We start from the raw sequence: 15,175 nt of genomic DNA, 5'->3' as shown, positions 1-15,175 counted from the left end.
AGTAGATGACAACCAAGGATACAGAGTGGGGAGTTTTAACCTGACCTCATTTTCCTAGCACATCAAGGAGTGCAACAAACTGGCAAGGTGGAGCACACACAACACCAAGTACAGGACAGAGATTTCAAATTTGGATATTTTTGGTCTTTTTTGTTGCAAACTAAAATGTTTGTTCTGACCAAACATTATGGAATAGGCCCACATAAACCTAACAGCAACATGCTCTGCATTTGTTCCTCACACTGCCGAAAGGTCTTGACAGAGCCACAATGAATGTAGCATAGTTGGGCACATTAGTGTGCAGTATATTTATTTCAGCTGCACCCCCAAAGCAACCAGGCACAAAGATCTGGAATAGAACTTAGTATGAACATCATACTCTGTAACGTGTTCCTTACTCCCTGTCATTCAAGAACCACAGAAACAGTGCAATCCACCCCAAATCAACAGACTTGAGCATTCTGCATTGCTGAAATCCTTTAGATATTTAGCTTTCAATATAGATGATTCTTCATGAGTCCTAGGTAATATCTTTAACATTACAAATCTGGAAGTATTTTTCATTTATTTGGTATCCAACTCCTCAGCAAATCAGCATAATATAGTCTTATGCTGCACACTGCAAAGAAACTACCCAGCTCAGATACAGATAATCCTGAAAGTACTTGCAACTCTCTGCCACAGTAAGCCCATTTATTTACTGTAAATAATATTGTCAAGAAGAAGAGCAGAAGTAAGTAGCATTCAAACAAACTGGAAAAATCTATATGAAAAGTGTATGTAAAGTATAATTGGTTATTGGCACTAGCATTGTGCTTATTGCTTTTGTGGTAGAGTTTTTTAAACAGTTTCATGCTCATTGTGAACCTCTATAATGTCTTTTTCTGTTGTAAATTATTTTAAACTGAATGTAGGTACTAAAATAACTGTTTAGAAAGCATCTGCATATTTTTATAATTTATAATAATTTTAACTCATCAGCAAATACTCTGGGTTTGTATTCTTAGCTATTTTACAAAACTAAGTATCCATAACACATTTTCTCAGTGTTCTGAGACTGACTTTGGTGGCATTTCTAGTAGCAAGAACAACCTTTATAGAATTTAGACACACTGTCATTTTTCAGGGTTTAAGGGCCAGAAAAGAGCATCTGATCATCTAGTCTGACCTCTTTTATCACATTTCACCTTGGCATTTCACCATGCATTTTCTGCATCTTTATGTCATTTTTAATATCCATGTGAACTGCTAAAATTTTCTAAACAATTTAAATTGATGTGAAATGAGGAATTCTGCTACTACAGATATAGGAAACATAGGAACCTTTTCCCATGATAGTCTTTAAATAAGAGAAAGAACAACTGACAGGGTGCTATCTGGCACTCCGCCCTGACTGGCTTGCCTCCTCGACTTTCATAGCCTAAGCATGAAGAAAGAATTTGTCGCTTCACCTGAAAAGGTCAGAAAGATGAGCTGAAAGCATGACAATGGGGATAATCCTATTACTGTAATTAGGGAATCATCATCTATCACTTCAACTGTAAACAAAGCCTTTTCTCTTTTCACTCTGGAGCAAGTGAAGACAGTCTACACACCCTTCCCTCTTGCAAAATCTATTTAATACGTTAATTTTCTCATTTACATTTTTTATCATCACAGGACATACAAACCTCTTAAAAATGTTTTTCATCTCTGTGTGTAATAAAACATGAGAAAAGCTGTTTAAAATGCTAAGCATTGGAGTCTCTGAAAGCTGTTTTCTAAAGCAATAAAACAGCATTCTTGAAGTAATGGCAGTATTGAAACTGATCTGGGAAATACAAGGGAAAAAAAGCGAATTTTCTCAGCTCTCTCCAGATCAAGCTACTAGTCTGTATTTGTGAACCTTAGTGCTCTGGGCATTGTCAACTAGCCCTTGTTTCTGTAAAGTATATTAGAGGTAAGAAACTAGATCAATACAAATTGAAAATACAGAATTCTGATTTCTTTACAGTTTATTCAAAGGCAAAACTATATACAGTCACAAAGGAAAAGGAAACAAACAAACAAAAAAATAATCTACTTTTGAAGTTTTTCTCCCACTCTACCTGTAACTGTAATCACAGTAATATTTCTGATACAGTTTAAAACTTTATTTTGGGGAATTATTTTTTGTTGTTTCACCAGTAGCAAAGTTTTTGGTAGTGAAACTACAGCAGCATCACCTTCCCCATGAAGTTGTCTTCTGGTTATGCTACAGAAATATCTGTGCCTTTACTTTTTTTATACAGGTCCACCAGCTGTGCCTTGGCCACATTTCACATCGATTTCAAGTTCTGTTTTATGGCTTGCATAAATACAGAAATAATTTTCCATGTTACATACTGTGCTTCACATGGAAAGCTTTCTAATTTTAATTCCACTGAGTCACCCTTTGCATTATCAAAACCTCCAGTAGCATCCACTTCTACACAGAATTTGCTGTTTTATCATTAATGCATTCTCTTTTACATATCCCCTTAAAGTAGAGAGTCTATGTCTCTTCTGCACTACATCAGATGGACATTTTTCTCAGGGCATCAGTAATTCTCACTGCTTTTCAGAATTTCTACGAGATTTTGGATACACAGATTGGAATTACTATCAGTCATGATCCATTTTAACTTGTCATTTCAGTGCAGGTGAATTAAAATATCAGCAAGAACAAGGAAGTTTAAGTTAAAGCAACTCTCATGTATCTTTCCAGCACGACAAACATTTTTCAGGTTTTCTTGAAGGCTCAATAGTTTTCCAATTATAGAAAATATGAAATAAAACGACCCCATAACTCAAATCTGTACTTTCAAAATTCAGTGCACTTTACTATTAGATTTAAGTGCCATCACTAATTGCTGATGAAATGCACTGACTCGTTCTTTCTGGGCTGGCCAGTTCAAGATGCAGCGAGATTTGAACATTCCTCTTCTCAGGTGAAGTGCGTGATACAACTTGTAATCTTGGATATCATGAAGAAAGATCAGTATGATGGAGTCCCGACTTTGTTCAATAGCTTGCTGAAGAGCATGATGCACCTTAAACCTGGAGAAAAAAATCAGACAAAATACATGTGGGTTTTTTTTTCAGGTAGAAGGGAAAAAAATGTTCTTATAATAGCATATTGCAAACTCTAGGGCTGGACTCAAAGAGGGGTCTTAATATTTATTCTATGACAAAAAAAAAAAATGTCGCTAATCATTAGATACCTTTTAACTAAAGAAAAAACAAATCCTCTAAAAACTTAACCTAAGTCTGCTGGTCTTGGTATAGCCTTGTTTAGCAAAGTTCCTTTCTTTTCAAGATCACTACCTAAGAAATGTGAAAAGACTTGCTTAAAGACAATAATTGTCTTTGGATGATAGTGATCTCACCCATGCTTGCTCTTTTTAAAACATATAATTTTAAGGAGAGCAATCTGCACAGGTGATGGCCTGACTTTTTGAAAATAAATATATTGACTGAGAGATACAAATTCACATTAGTGTACATGTGGAGCAATTTTCTATTAACTTAGGAATTATTCTAAAATTACGATATATTAAGTAAATACATTGAAAGAGAAGTTGCATGGTATTTTTATTAAATGGTATTTTTAATTAAAGTACACCACAAAAAAAATATTACCTTGTTAAAAAGAAAATCTGTTAAGAAATTTTCTCCCTTATGTATAAAATTTTATATTCTACTCACTTTTTGCACCAAGGATCCTGTAAGAGGTGTTCAGTCACAACAAAAATAATCTTCCTGCTCATTTTTATACTGTTACTTATGGCTTCAAAAGCAGGTATGCCTGCTTCAAAGTCCCGTTCTTCTAAACAAAACTTAATTTGAAAGTGGTTATTTTTTTCCAGAGACATTAAATTCTCAGACACCCAATTCTCATCCTCTGTTGCACGAATAACATAAGCATCAAAATGAAACTCTTTCTGTTGCCTGTCAAGTTCTTTAAAACCAAGTACTCGATTTACTGAAATATTCCAGTAGAAAGCTATCCTCCACCCTTCAAAATGGATTATAAGAACAATAAAAATCATGAGTGACACTACAGTGGTACTGATCACAAACAGAAGTTTAAATGGAGCACTGTCTTTGCAAGCTGAGCTGTCAAAATGCAACACCAGATTACCGTGATATTTCGGTGGGGTGTTGCAAATGTACTGGGACCTCAATCCAGGTATATATGCTTGGGTCACATTAAGCCAATCAGCAAACCAAGCAATGCTTTCACAGGTACAATCAAATGGATTGGAATCCATCTCTAGTATTCTCAAACTCTTGAAAACTGAGCCAAACACTTTTTCATCAACAGAGGTTATCAGATTTTTCTGAAGGTTCAATGACTTCAGAGAGGCTTGGTTATCAAACAGAGTTGCTGGAAGCAAATTCAAATTATTTGACCCTAAATCCAAGGCTTTTAATTGAAATAGACGCTTGAAAACCTGAACTGGAATCTCATCAAGCCCATTTGATTTTAAATTCAGAATACGCAAGTTAGGAAGATCTTTTAAAAAAAGAACAGGGCCCCCTGGGTTTGCTTGTTTCCAAAGTCGGGCTAAATTATTGTGCTGCAAATCCAAAATGTCAAGTTTGTGAAGTCCATCAAACAAGTCTTCTCTTATGTTTGCTATGTTGTTATTGCTGATGTCCAGGACAGCCAGATTTTGTAGAGGAAGAAAAGGTGAAGGATAAACTTCCAGATTACTGCAACCGACCTTCCTCAGCATCAGTTTTCTAAGGCTTGGGACAAAAATGAATGATTCACTTTGTAAAGTCAATTTTTTATTATAGGAAAGATAAATAACTTGTATATTATTGAGACCTTTAAACTCATGACCTGTAAGCTCTTGACTAATTTCATTGAGACCAAGATCAAGAACTTTCAGGTGTGCCAGAGAAGAAAATGCTCCACTTTCTATAGTAGAGATTCTTGTTTTTGTGAGGTTGAGAACCTGCAAACTAGAATTAGCAAGTGATGAAAATGTTTTATTTGTTATTCTTTGTAAGTTTATGTTGGAGTTACAGAGACTCAGGTATTGCAGTTTGTTCAGGCCAGTGAACGTATTAGCAGTAATTCCTGGAAAATTGTTATTATCCATTATAAGGTGCTCCAACTGGTATAACCAATGAAAGGAAAAATCTTCAATTTTCTCAGTAGTTGAATTTATCAGATCCAAATATTTGAGGCTGGATAATCCATAGAACAAACGTGAAAATACATGAATGTTACTGTGCATCAAGCTTAAATATTGTAAACTTGAAAGCCACTGAAATGAATCATCTTCTATCACAGACAGAGCATTTTGAGAAAGGTTTAAAACTGTAAGATTTGTTCCTTGCAGTCCCTGGAAAGTTGACTTGCCAATGACTGAAAGCTTCACACGGCTCAGTGAGAGGTTCTGAATTGCTGTGTTTGATAGTTCTGTACAAAGTTGCCTTGTATGGTTTTCACCAAGTTCGACATCATTCAGTATGAGGCCAAACAGATTTCCAATTGCATGAAAACATCCTGTGTGAAACTGAAAGGAAAAGAAATAAGAGTTTTGAACTAAAAAAAGAGATTATGTAAGGAAAAACCCCCAACATTTGGAAAGGTTTTGAATAAGATTTTCAAGCAGAATGTAACTCCTACACTCAGATTTTTCCACTGCCAAGTCCTAACACTTGTTGGAGTTTATACATGTAACATGATTATCGTAATTCTGAGTATTACTTTTTTAGTAGAAGATAGAAAGTTGCTTGGTAAGATAAAAATTAATTAAAATTTTGTATCCAGCTAGTAAAACTCTTTCACTGGAAGTATAATCTCTTCAGTTATTTATATATTCAGACAGCCAAGAAGAAACTCAGTTTCTCTGTGTGAGCAGAAGCTATGTTCATTAAATGTGATAAAGCCACACTCGTAAAATAGCATATTACACACTTGCTTCCACAATATAAATCACAAGCCTCAGTCATAGTATAAACTCCTCATTTTGATTTACATATCAGCTGAATTATTAAATAGTCAATTTCTCAGAATTATTCAAATGTATAAATCTGCTTTTCAGACAGCAGTACTGTAGAATCAGAGCAGATTAAACTAGCCCAGGGAAGGCACAGTCCTATCTACTTATCCACACCCTGTATCCTTGTGCCAATGTGGCCATACATACAGTTACATGGTCAACGAGACAGGGCATCAGCCTGACTACAAGCTAAGCCAAAAAATCTGTAGTTTTTCCAGTGATCCAGTGCATGCCTCATTAAAGCTTGTACCAGAAATTGGGAGGGATGAAGTAGCCAAGGGAAAGAGCATGGCGAGATTGCCTCTCAGCAGTGGTACCACCTTATACCACTTTAAAATATTCTTGTAATTTCAATATATATGTTATTTACAGATCAATTAACCAGGGAAAAAAAAAAAAAAAGAACAACAAAAAACCACCACCAAACAAAACAAAGAACAAACAAACAAACAAGCAACTTCAATGTAAATTCAGTGTAAATTCAGTATTCATATGCTGAGGGTCAATCAGTTTAGAACTGCAACACTTACCATCACTCTTCTAAGAATGAATTGTACTTCTCAGAAGGGGGGCAGAGAGAACAGTGAATGAAGTAGGTGGCAGAAAAAAACACCCACTTGTTTCTTTAAAGGGTGAGTATACTTTCCTGCAATGTTTATTTCTCTGAGTTACCCCACAGGCAAAAAGGAACATTCCCTTTACTTAACTAGGAAGTGATACCTAGATTGTATAACTAGCTTTGCATAATATCACACTTTTGCCCACTTCAAAAAGTATGTAGATGTTCACCTTCAGCATGTGTAAGAGAGAAACCTGCATAGAAAATACTGGGTAGGATTCACAGCATGAGACCTCTGATCTCCATGGAACCAGCTCTTGCTGACTTCAGTGGGAGAAAAATAATTTTGTGTATCACTACTGGAGGTCAGGAGTAATGCTGTATTAAATAGAATGGTTTTATCTTTGACCTCAATGGAATGAAAATATAATGTGAATGTCACAATCATGAAGGATAAATCAGGTTAATTCCATTTCATACTTACACCCAGTGAATTTCTGTTGAATTGCTTCCTACCTCTTTCAGTGGGTTTGATGACATATCAAGTCTATTCAGGGAGGTGTTGCTAAGAAAACTGAAGTCTTCCTTTTTTAACTCAGTGATTTGATTGCTATTCAACATGAGCTCACGAAGGTTCTTCAACTGTTGCTGCAATCCTAAATTTGCTGACTTCAAAGAATTATGAGATAGGTCCAAAACACTCAAGTTCTGGGGAGAAGATTCAAACAGAAAGGTATACAATTCTTTTTATTTCACATAATACAAAACCAATTTGAAAAATTGTATTAGAGTCTAATTGATTAGAAATTAGTTGCAATACTACAATTAAAATAATATTGTGATAGAGAAATGGCAGTTTTCAGGCTCCTGCAAGAAAGAAGTCTTCTATGTCTTCCACAACTGTCATTTTCATTGTGTTCATGGTGTTAATCTGCTAAAACATCTACTGCAAACCAAATAATTACTTTATGTAAAATTTCTTAGCTCACTGAAAGTCCTCCTGCTCCAGATAAAGTGGTATCAGCAAAATCCTACAGCTTGCTACAGTTACAACTACTGCAGTATTAAATCTTGTGTTCTACCCTCTTCACTGTGGTCCACCCCCACGAAAGGAAGTGAGAAAGGGGAGTGCAGTAGCAGCCTATGGAGATAAGTGCAGGAAGCCTTATAATACTCCAGCTCATGCCCAGGCTCGGGCTCCTCCTGCACCTGCAGAGAAGATGCTACCTTAAAAGTGACTCCACAGAATGTATGTGCCTTGAGGTGCCCCAAGCCTGGCCTCCATCAGTAACGGGGCAGCAGCAAAGCGAGAAAGGCCAGAACTTTAGTTCCTTTCCCAGCACTGAACCTGGCTGCCCACGTTTGGGTTTGGTTGAGAGTCAGCAGTCCCGTGATGCAAGGAAGTACATTTTATGCAATTGAACTGAAAAACTCAGTTTAGCAAACAAGCTCAGTCTTGTTCAAAACAACATGGACACTCATTAGAACACTGCACAACAATTAGTACCCACACATTTTTTCTATTGTCTTTTTTCTGTAGGCTCTTCCTTTTGCATGAGTCTCTGCTTAGTGCAAAGACAATGGAATAGTGTTCTCCTGCTTCCTGTGCTTGTCCCCAACCTCATAGATGCTACAGAGAAGAATATTTAACCACATGTAGACTACCAGGAAAAATAAAGATAGATTTTAAAAAGGTTTTACTCTTTCTTAATCCCCAAAGTCCTGGGAGGCACTACATTCAACCTAACTACTGGCCTTCGTGGCCTGAGTAATTACATCTTGACCTTGAGAATTTAGACTAGCTACCATTTTTAGACCCCAGCCAACTCAGATTCCACACCATCCACTTCACCCTATACATCATCTGCTGTGTCTGCTCTCTCAGCACAAATCCTGTATGGAGAAATGCCTCAATGACATGCAATAGGGAAAAGGGGATGGAGACCATAGATGCATATGGATGGGTGAGAGTCCAGCCTGCTCTAAAACAAGAAGACACTAGGCCTGTTCTTTAGAAAAATAATGAAGGAAGATTATATATGCTGGATATTTTCAGATGCAAATAGCCAGCTGTTCAGTACACACAGTAGAAAATACAGTAGATTCTCCATTCATACTTTATTTACACAAAAAGGTGCATTTCTAAAGCTTACCTCCAGGGTCTTGAAAGGATCATTATTTATATATATTCTGTTGTATCCTAGATGGAGCTCAGTCAGATTGGTGCAGAAAGCAAAGACTCTGTCAGGGAGCTTACACAATTCATTATGTTCTAACTTAAGAATCTTCAACAGGGGCACATTTTGACACAAGTCTGGTTGCAGTTTAGAGATGCTGTTGTAGCCTGCATTCAAGTAAACCAGCTGGCTGTACTTGGTCAGATTTGCAGGACCTAGCAGTCTTAGCTGATTATGAGAAATGTCCAAAGCTGTTATATTATTTGGGAGATCAGAAGGAATATGAGTCATTTTCAGGTGGCTGCAGTCAGCCATTTCATTTTGGATCTTACATTTCTTTCCAACTGATGCACACAGCAAGCAGACATACACCAGTCTGACAGGTAAGCTGTTCCACCAAAGAATGGCACTTCCCATTGTTTTATCTGCAAAGGTAAAATAAACATGGTAAAAATGTAAATAATTTTAGCACAACTTTTATCTTAAACTGAAGGCTAAAAAAAACAGGCTTAGTATTTTTCACCCATAAAGTAGCATTCATTTAAGTATAAAAGGTATATCTAAATCTTTCTAAATTAAGATTTTCCTTTAAAAAAAATAGCATGGTCTTATGAAAAAATAATTACATTCAAAAAGGTACCAACATTTTATCTATTATCATTGCAGGTTTCCAGGCATTTCCCCTTTTCTGATTAATTTTGCATTGCTTTAACACATATAAAATACAATTAATATGATGAGTTATGTACTGGTCCCTCCATGTTAATCACTGAGCTCTGAGCTTAACCACACTGATAAATATTTATACACGGGTCCCTCAATGTTAAAAACTCTGACTGTAGCTACACCTAAAATATTTATAGTTATATGCAGTAAGAATGCCTAATATACCATTTCTTTATTTTACAGTTCTTGCCAGTTCTTATTTTGCAAGCCCACAACACAAATTTGTCTTTCCATCTCATAGTGGAAGAAGCAATACCAGGCTATACAAAGGTGTATGAGGAAGTAAAAGCAGACCAAATAATTCAGAGAATTATCAGAGAAAGCAACAGAGAAGAGCCACGGTGTAGGAAAAACACTGTCTGTAGATTCAATACATTTACCCAAATACTTCCAGGAAAATTTACACATTTCAGAATTTTTATATCCCATTACATATCTTTTGAGCATTTCCATTAGGATATCAACCACTGTCCACTGCTGTTCTAATATTCAATGGCTCTGCCTCTTTAGGCATTATATTTCTGATAATCTCAGAGTTTCGTATTTTATTCAGTTTTGATATAGTATCCCTAAGATTTAAATTCATCTGGTGATCTTGTAATACAGCTGTATTGGATAAGGGAGAAAATTAACTACACACAAATTCTGACCAGAAAAGAGGTGTAAGACCTCAAGGGTTTGCCTAGCCTGCCGAGTCATAAAAGTTTGCCTAATTAATTAGCATTTCTGCTAATCAAGAGAAGAGTCAAGGGTATCTTCCATATCATTCCGTACTGAATTAATCTTGAAGAAAAAATATTTTGGCAGTGCTTCACAAAATATTTTTCCATGTTTTAGCAAGAACAGTAAGCTTAGGTTCCCCTACATCAGTCATTTTAAAAAATGATAAAGCTTAGACTTTCACCCCTGAAGATTCAAGTGTCTCCACACTTTCCATATACACATACGTGTATGGCCTTCTGTCAACAAATTTGGAACCTACCTCCCAACCCCAGTTTACCAATGAGTTAAGTCTCAGTATGACAGGCTCACAGGTAGAGAGACTATCAATGCCCCACTACAGAACAGGTTATAGAAGGGAATTTAACCTTTCTAGACTTAATGAGTATCTACAAGAGCTTCTCAAAAGACTAACTCCCAAGAATATGAGCCTTCTTATTTCTGCAGCTCACCTTTTCCTCTGCTTGGAACCTGTGTTTCATTAGAATCGTAGAATCACCATGATCTAGCTTCAAGCACATTAGATTGTTGCTCAAGAGCAAACAATGAAACAAGAAATTGAACCAGTACATTTGTACAGGAAATGCCTTTGAAAGAGATGATTTTTAGAGAGAAGAGTTTTCACTACCGTTAACAGAACACTCTGAGGAACTGACGCTGCAACCTGCAGCCAAACAGAAGTTTAGCAGGTCAAACCCCAGCCAAGTCTGGCTCTGTCGGTGACCTGCCTTTCCACATTGAGCTCATTAGGCCTGCTCTAGTGACAAAAAGCCACATTGTAGTGGCCAGAGGGGAACCCTGTGAGTGCCTCTGTGCAAGCAACCTGGCCATCTAGGAGGATTTACACAGTAAAATCCAATGGGGATAAGAAAGAGGAACATAAAGCATTGCAAAGGCATACACAAAGGACTGCAAAACATGATTTAAAATAAACTAACAAAAAAACAATTCCCTGCTGGGCCCTTCATGTTGGCCTGACCCATCTGCAGCTCACACAGCCTGGCTCTCCACTCACGTGCCACTGGCAAACAGGGAAGGGCAAGAAGCAGGAGACAACTGAACCTGATAGCCCTGCAGACAGCCGGACCTGCTACAGCTGCTGCTGAACAGAACACCTGTATCCCTGTAGCTGAGCAAAGTAAAGGACTACTTATCCTGCTTAATTCCTTTGCACCCAAGCTGCTGGAAGAGCTGAAGAAAACCAAGGGGGGGGCTTATCTGTAACATAACCTTTACCTCTGGCCATCATCCTTCCAAAGGTTTGTTTTGGGGAGACCAGATAGCTGCCAGGCTCCTCTGCAATTGTTGCCAGCTTGTCTTGGAGTGTGAAAGGTGCAAGAAAAGTCCTGCACAAACACAAAACCCAGTTCTTTGGCTGACTTCCAGTGAGGTCTGAAGGGCTACCTTTTTCTGCTTTTTTAATTGCAGGAAGTCTGGAGTCACCTTCAGGTGTTTTATGCTTTGTTTGGCAGTCCAGTGAAGAAAGTGCACACCCATGATCAGACTTCAAGGACAGTGTTACAGAATACTATTTAACAGACACATACAAAAATATATATATATATATAAAAAGGCTTTAATGTTACAAGCAAGAACTTTAAAACCCAGGAGAATTCAGCAGGGGAGCCTCCAGCATCTCCCAGGGAGAGATACTCCCGCTTCATATGTATTGCCTTTTTTTGTTTTCTTAAACACGAAAATACCTCCTGCCGGAGGGGAGACACCACATCTGGCACGGGCACCAAAGCACACTCATTAAGCAAACAGCAGTGGCACCGACTTTCCTTGCTTGCGAGTGAAGAGGAAACAAAGATCAAGGAAAATGCCTAAGATCTCGAGCAGCATTATGGCTTTGTAACTCAGGTATCGACACTTATTACTAAGCAGCGAAGGATGACACCCACTTACCGCTGTGAACTTTAGCTTTTTTCAGTTTGGGGGCGTCCAGGGACTGCACAAGTTTCTCAGTACACCAGAAGCTTGAGGAAACACGCTGCCCAGAGCCGGAAGAAGTGAAACCGAAAGTGTAGACAGGCTGCGGTGATGCGGGGCGAGCTGCGGGAGCAGCATCCCCCGACCCGCGGCAGGCGCTCCTAGCCCTCCGGCACGGGCTGTCCCTCCGCACTGAATTTCCCCGCCCTGAAACTTTTCAGAGGTGCTGAGGATGGAGATCGCTCCTAAACTCAGGGTGCTGCTGGCACTTGTGATTTGCTGGCAGCAAGGGATTCAAAGGACGCGGACGCGTCACAGAAGAGCAGCATCACACAATCGTTCTCGTAACTCAATTACAATTTTTTTCCTAGCTAATTCCAGCGTTTCTGAAAATCCCTGAGGACATATCCCAGAAGCAGACACGCTGTCAGATCACTGACATAGGAATGTTCCTCTTTTAATGTAGAAACAAAGCACCAACAGGTTCTTACAGAGCCACATACGGTATGATTTTTTGAAAGGGAATTTCTTTTATGTGAGAAATACATTATGGTCCCAGGGACCTGACCATCAGTTTCCTGGATGTGACAAAAGGTCCTCCTGCATCAGCTACATTAGCATAGGTGAAACCTCTGCAGGGCTCACCCAGCCATACTTAGGCACAACCACAGCACTGAGTTCATCTTAAATTTTTAGGTAGTAGTGGCTGTCCCTCTTGAGTAGAGTTAGTAGCTGCAGACTCACCCAGAATTCATAATTCAAAACTCTTAATTCTTTGTTCAAAGTGTTTGAAATGACGTCCTGCAGGAATGAGTTAACCATCTACCCACCAGGAGCCCTGGGGAGGGAGGGAGACTGTGATGGTTCCTACCCTATATCCTATTAAATCTGGGACCCGAGGCAGGTTAGCTGTGGAGCCCAGGGAGGTACACTGGCTACCAAAGTGGTTAGGGCCCTTACTTCTTGCTCCCTCTCTCAAAATTTTTTCAGTAACTGCCTAGTATAAATTAATATTTGTTCTTGGAGTTAGGACACTGCCACCTGAAGTCACATTAAGTTACTCAGAAGAGGATTTTCCCATTGTGTTTTCCAACTCTGCTGTTTTGGAACAGAAGAGATCACGCTGGTGTGAAAGAAACCTAATCATTAACAACCTTTGTAAATCATTATTCCAGCATAGCAACACTACCAAGTATTTAGCCTCTTACCTCCCCTTATATCATACTACAGACAAAATCTGTTCTTTGATCTCACTTCACAATTTATTTCCTCTCAGTCATGTCTTTCCTACACTCATAGGGGACTACTAGGAAGCTGAAGTTATTTCAGGCACAATGGAGGAAAACCATCTGTTGCTGATGAAGCTGCTAATTTTATCAGTAATGCTTTTCCAACACTTTAGCTTTAAGTAGTGTCAGTGGCCGAGGGAGCCAACAGCACAAGGGTGCTAAAAAGGTCCACTCCTTTATGGAGCACTTGCACTGAGGGTAAGAGCAATTATTACAGAAAATTTAAAATTAACAAAGCTCTTGTAGACATTTTGCAGCATGATTTACAAGAACCAGCAGATATTACTGTGCAAAGTAGACTCTAAGGCATACAAAACCACTGCAGGTTCGGCAAGTTGTTATTTCTGAGGCAGAGGATGAAGTGGACATGTCTACATTTATTTCAGTGCTATGAAATCACATCAGGTCCTCAAGCTGCCATAACTCCACTATAGCTTACTTTAAACTATACTTATGTTTTTGAGTGCTGGAAAGAATATGCCAAACTCAAAATGGAGAAGAAAGTGAAGCAATCCCTTTGTCCAGAGAATAACTGAGAAAAAAAAAACCAAACAGTGCAAAAACTAGTCAATGTTTCCACTTGCTGGTTGAGAAAAGCACCCTGAGTGAGTTGGTTCTGAACAGTGACAAAAGGCAATTAGGCAAAATTCTGGAGATGTAGCCATTTCACATAAATATTTAACAGCAGAGTAACAAATTGCTGCACAGACCTAGTTTAAGCTTATCCAACCTATAAGCACAGAAGAGTGGGAATGTTAAGTGCAGTATCTCACAGAACACTTCCAGAGCAAACATGCCACCAAAACTTAGCCTAGCAAAAAGGAATTCTACTGCTCTTAACCTGATCTTCAGACAGAAACAAGTGTATTAACTTAACACATGGCTAGCTGGGCTTCAGTGGTTTTGTAACTTGTATGTCAGACTGCAATAATCAGGAATAGGACCCAACACGGCAAAACATATGCAGACATTTCCCATGACTATCAGCCACTCAAATAATGAAAGCACTATACATTGTGGTTGGATTCAGACATCCCATGCACCCATGAATGGGTTAATGCAAACAGAATTTAAAGATGTCTGGAACTGCGGCTAGCTACCAGGGAAAAGAAAGCAGGAAGGTGCAGAAAGGTGAAAAGTTAAGATCTGAGTCAAATCTTGGTGAGGGATGTCCTGCAACATCACAGCAACTAGAAGGGAGAACAGTGTGGGACACAGAGTGAGCTTGTACATACCTCTTCAGACAGGACAATAGATGATGCTTCTGTGTTGTGATTACATGAATTCAGCTAAGTTTAATTGTGCTGTTGAAGAATGTAACAGGTCAGCTATCTTTAGGGTGCAGTAGTTCCTCTAAGGCTTCTCACTCATCACTACTAATTTATTTGTTGTAAAAATTTACTTACAGCATTAGGTTTTTGTGAACAAAAATCTAATGTGCCCTGGTGAGGCCGCACCTGGAGTATTGTGTCCAGTTCTGGGTCACTCACTTCAAGAAGGACACAGAACTGCTTGAAAGAGTCCAATGCAGAGCCACAAAGATGATTAAGGGAGTCGAACATCTCCCTTATGAGGAAAGGCTGAGGGAGCTGGGTCTCTTTAGCTTGGAGGAGACTGAGGGGTGACCTCATTAATGTTTACAAATATGTTAAGGGTGAGTGTCAGGAGGATGGAGCCAGGCTCTTCTCAGTTATGTCCAATGATAGCACAAGGAGCAATGGATGCAAGCTGAAGCACAGGAGGTTGTACATA

General features: G+C 38.6%; 1 protein-coding gene across 1 annotated transcript; it reads right to left on the bottom strand.

The window, feature by feature from the left end:
- Positions 1-1,984: 1,984 nt before the first annotated feature.
- Positions 1,985-12,194, bottom strand: TLR3 (toll like receptor 3). The gene is made up of 5 exons (XM_051619510.1): positions 12,111-12,194; positions 8,733-9,181; positions 7,096-7,287; positions 3,706-5,531; positions 1,985-3,057 (listed from the first exon to the last, which is right to left on the bottom strand). The coding sequence occupies exons 2-5, from the start codon at positions 9,171-9,173 to the stop codon at positions 2,829-2,831; spliced, it is 2,688 nt and encodes an 895-aa protein (XP_051475470.1). The 5' UTR covers positions 9,174-9,181; positions 12,111-12,194; the 3' UTR covers positions 1,985-2,828.
- Positions 12,195-15,175: the final 2,981 nt, after the last annotated feature.

This window comes from Apus apus, chromosome 4 (genome assembly GCF_020740795.1).
Source record: "Apus apus isolate bApuApu2 chromosome 4, bApuApu2.pri.cur, whole genome shotgun sequence".
Classification (NCBI taxonomy): domain Eukaryota; kingdom Metazoa; phylum Chordata; class Aves; order Apodiformes; family Apodidae; genus Apus; species Apus apus.
The sequence above is the reverse complement of the archived record's forward strand: the minus strand, read 5'-3'. Positions and strand labels throughout refer to the sequence as shown.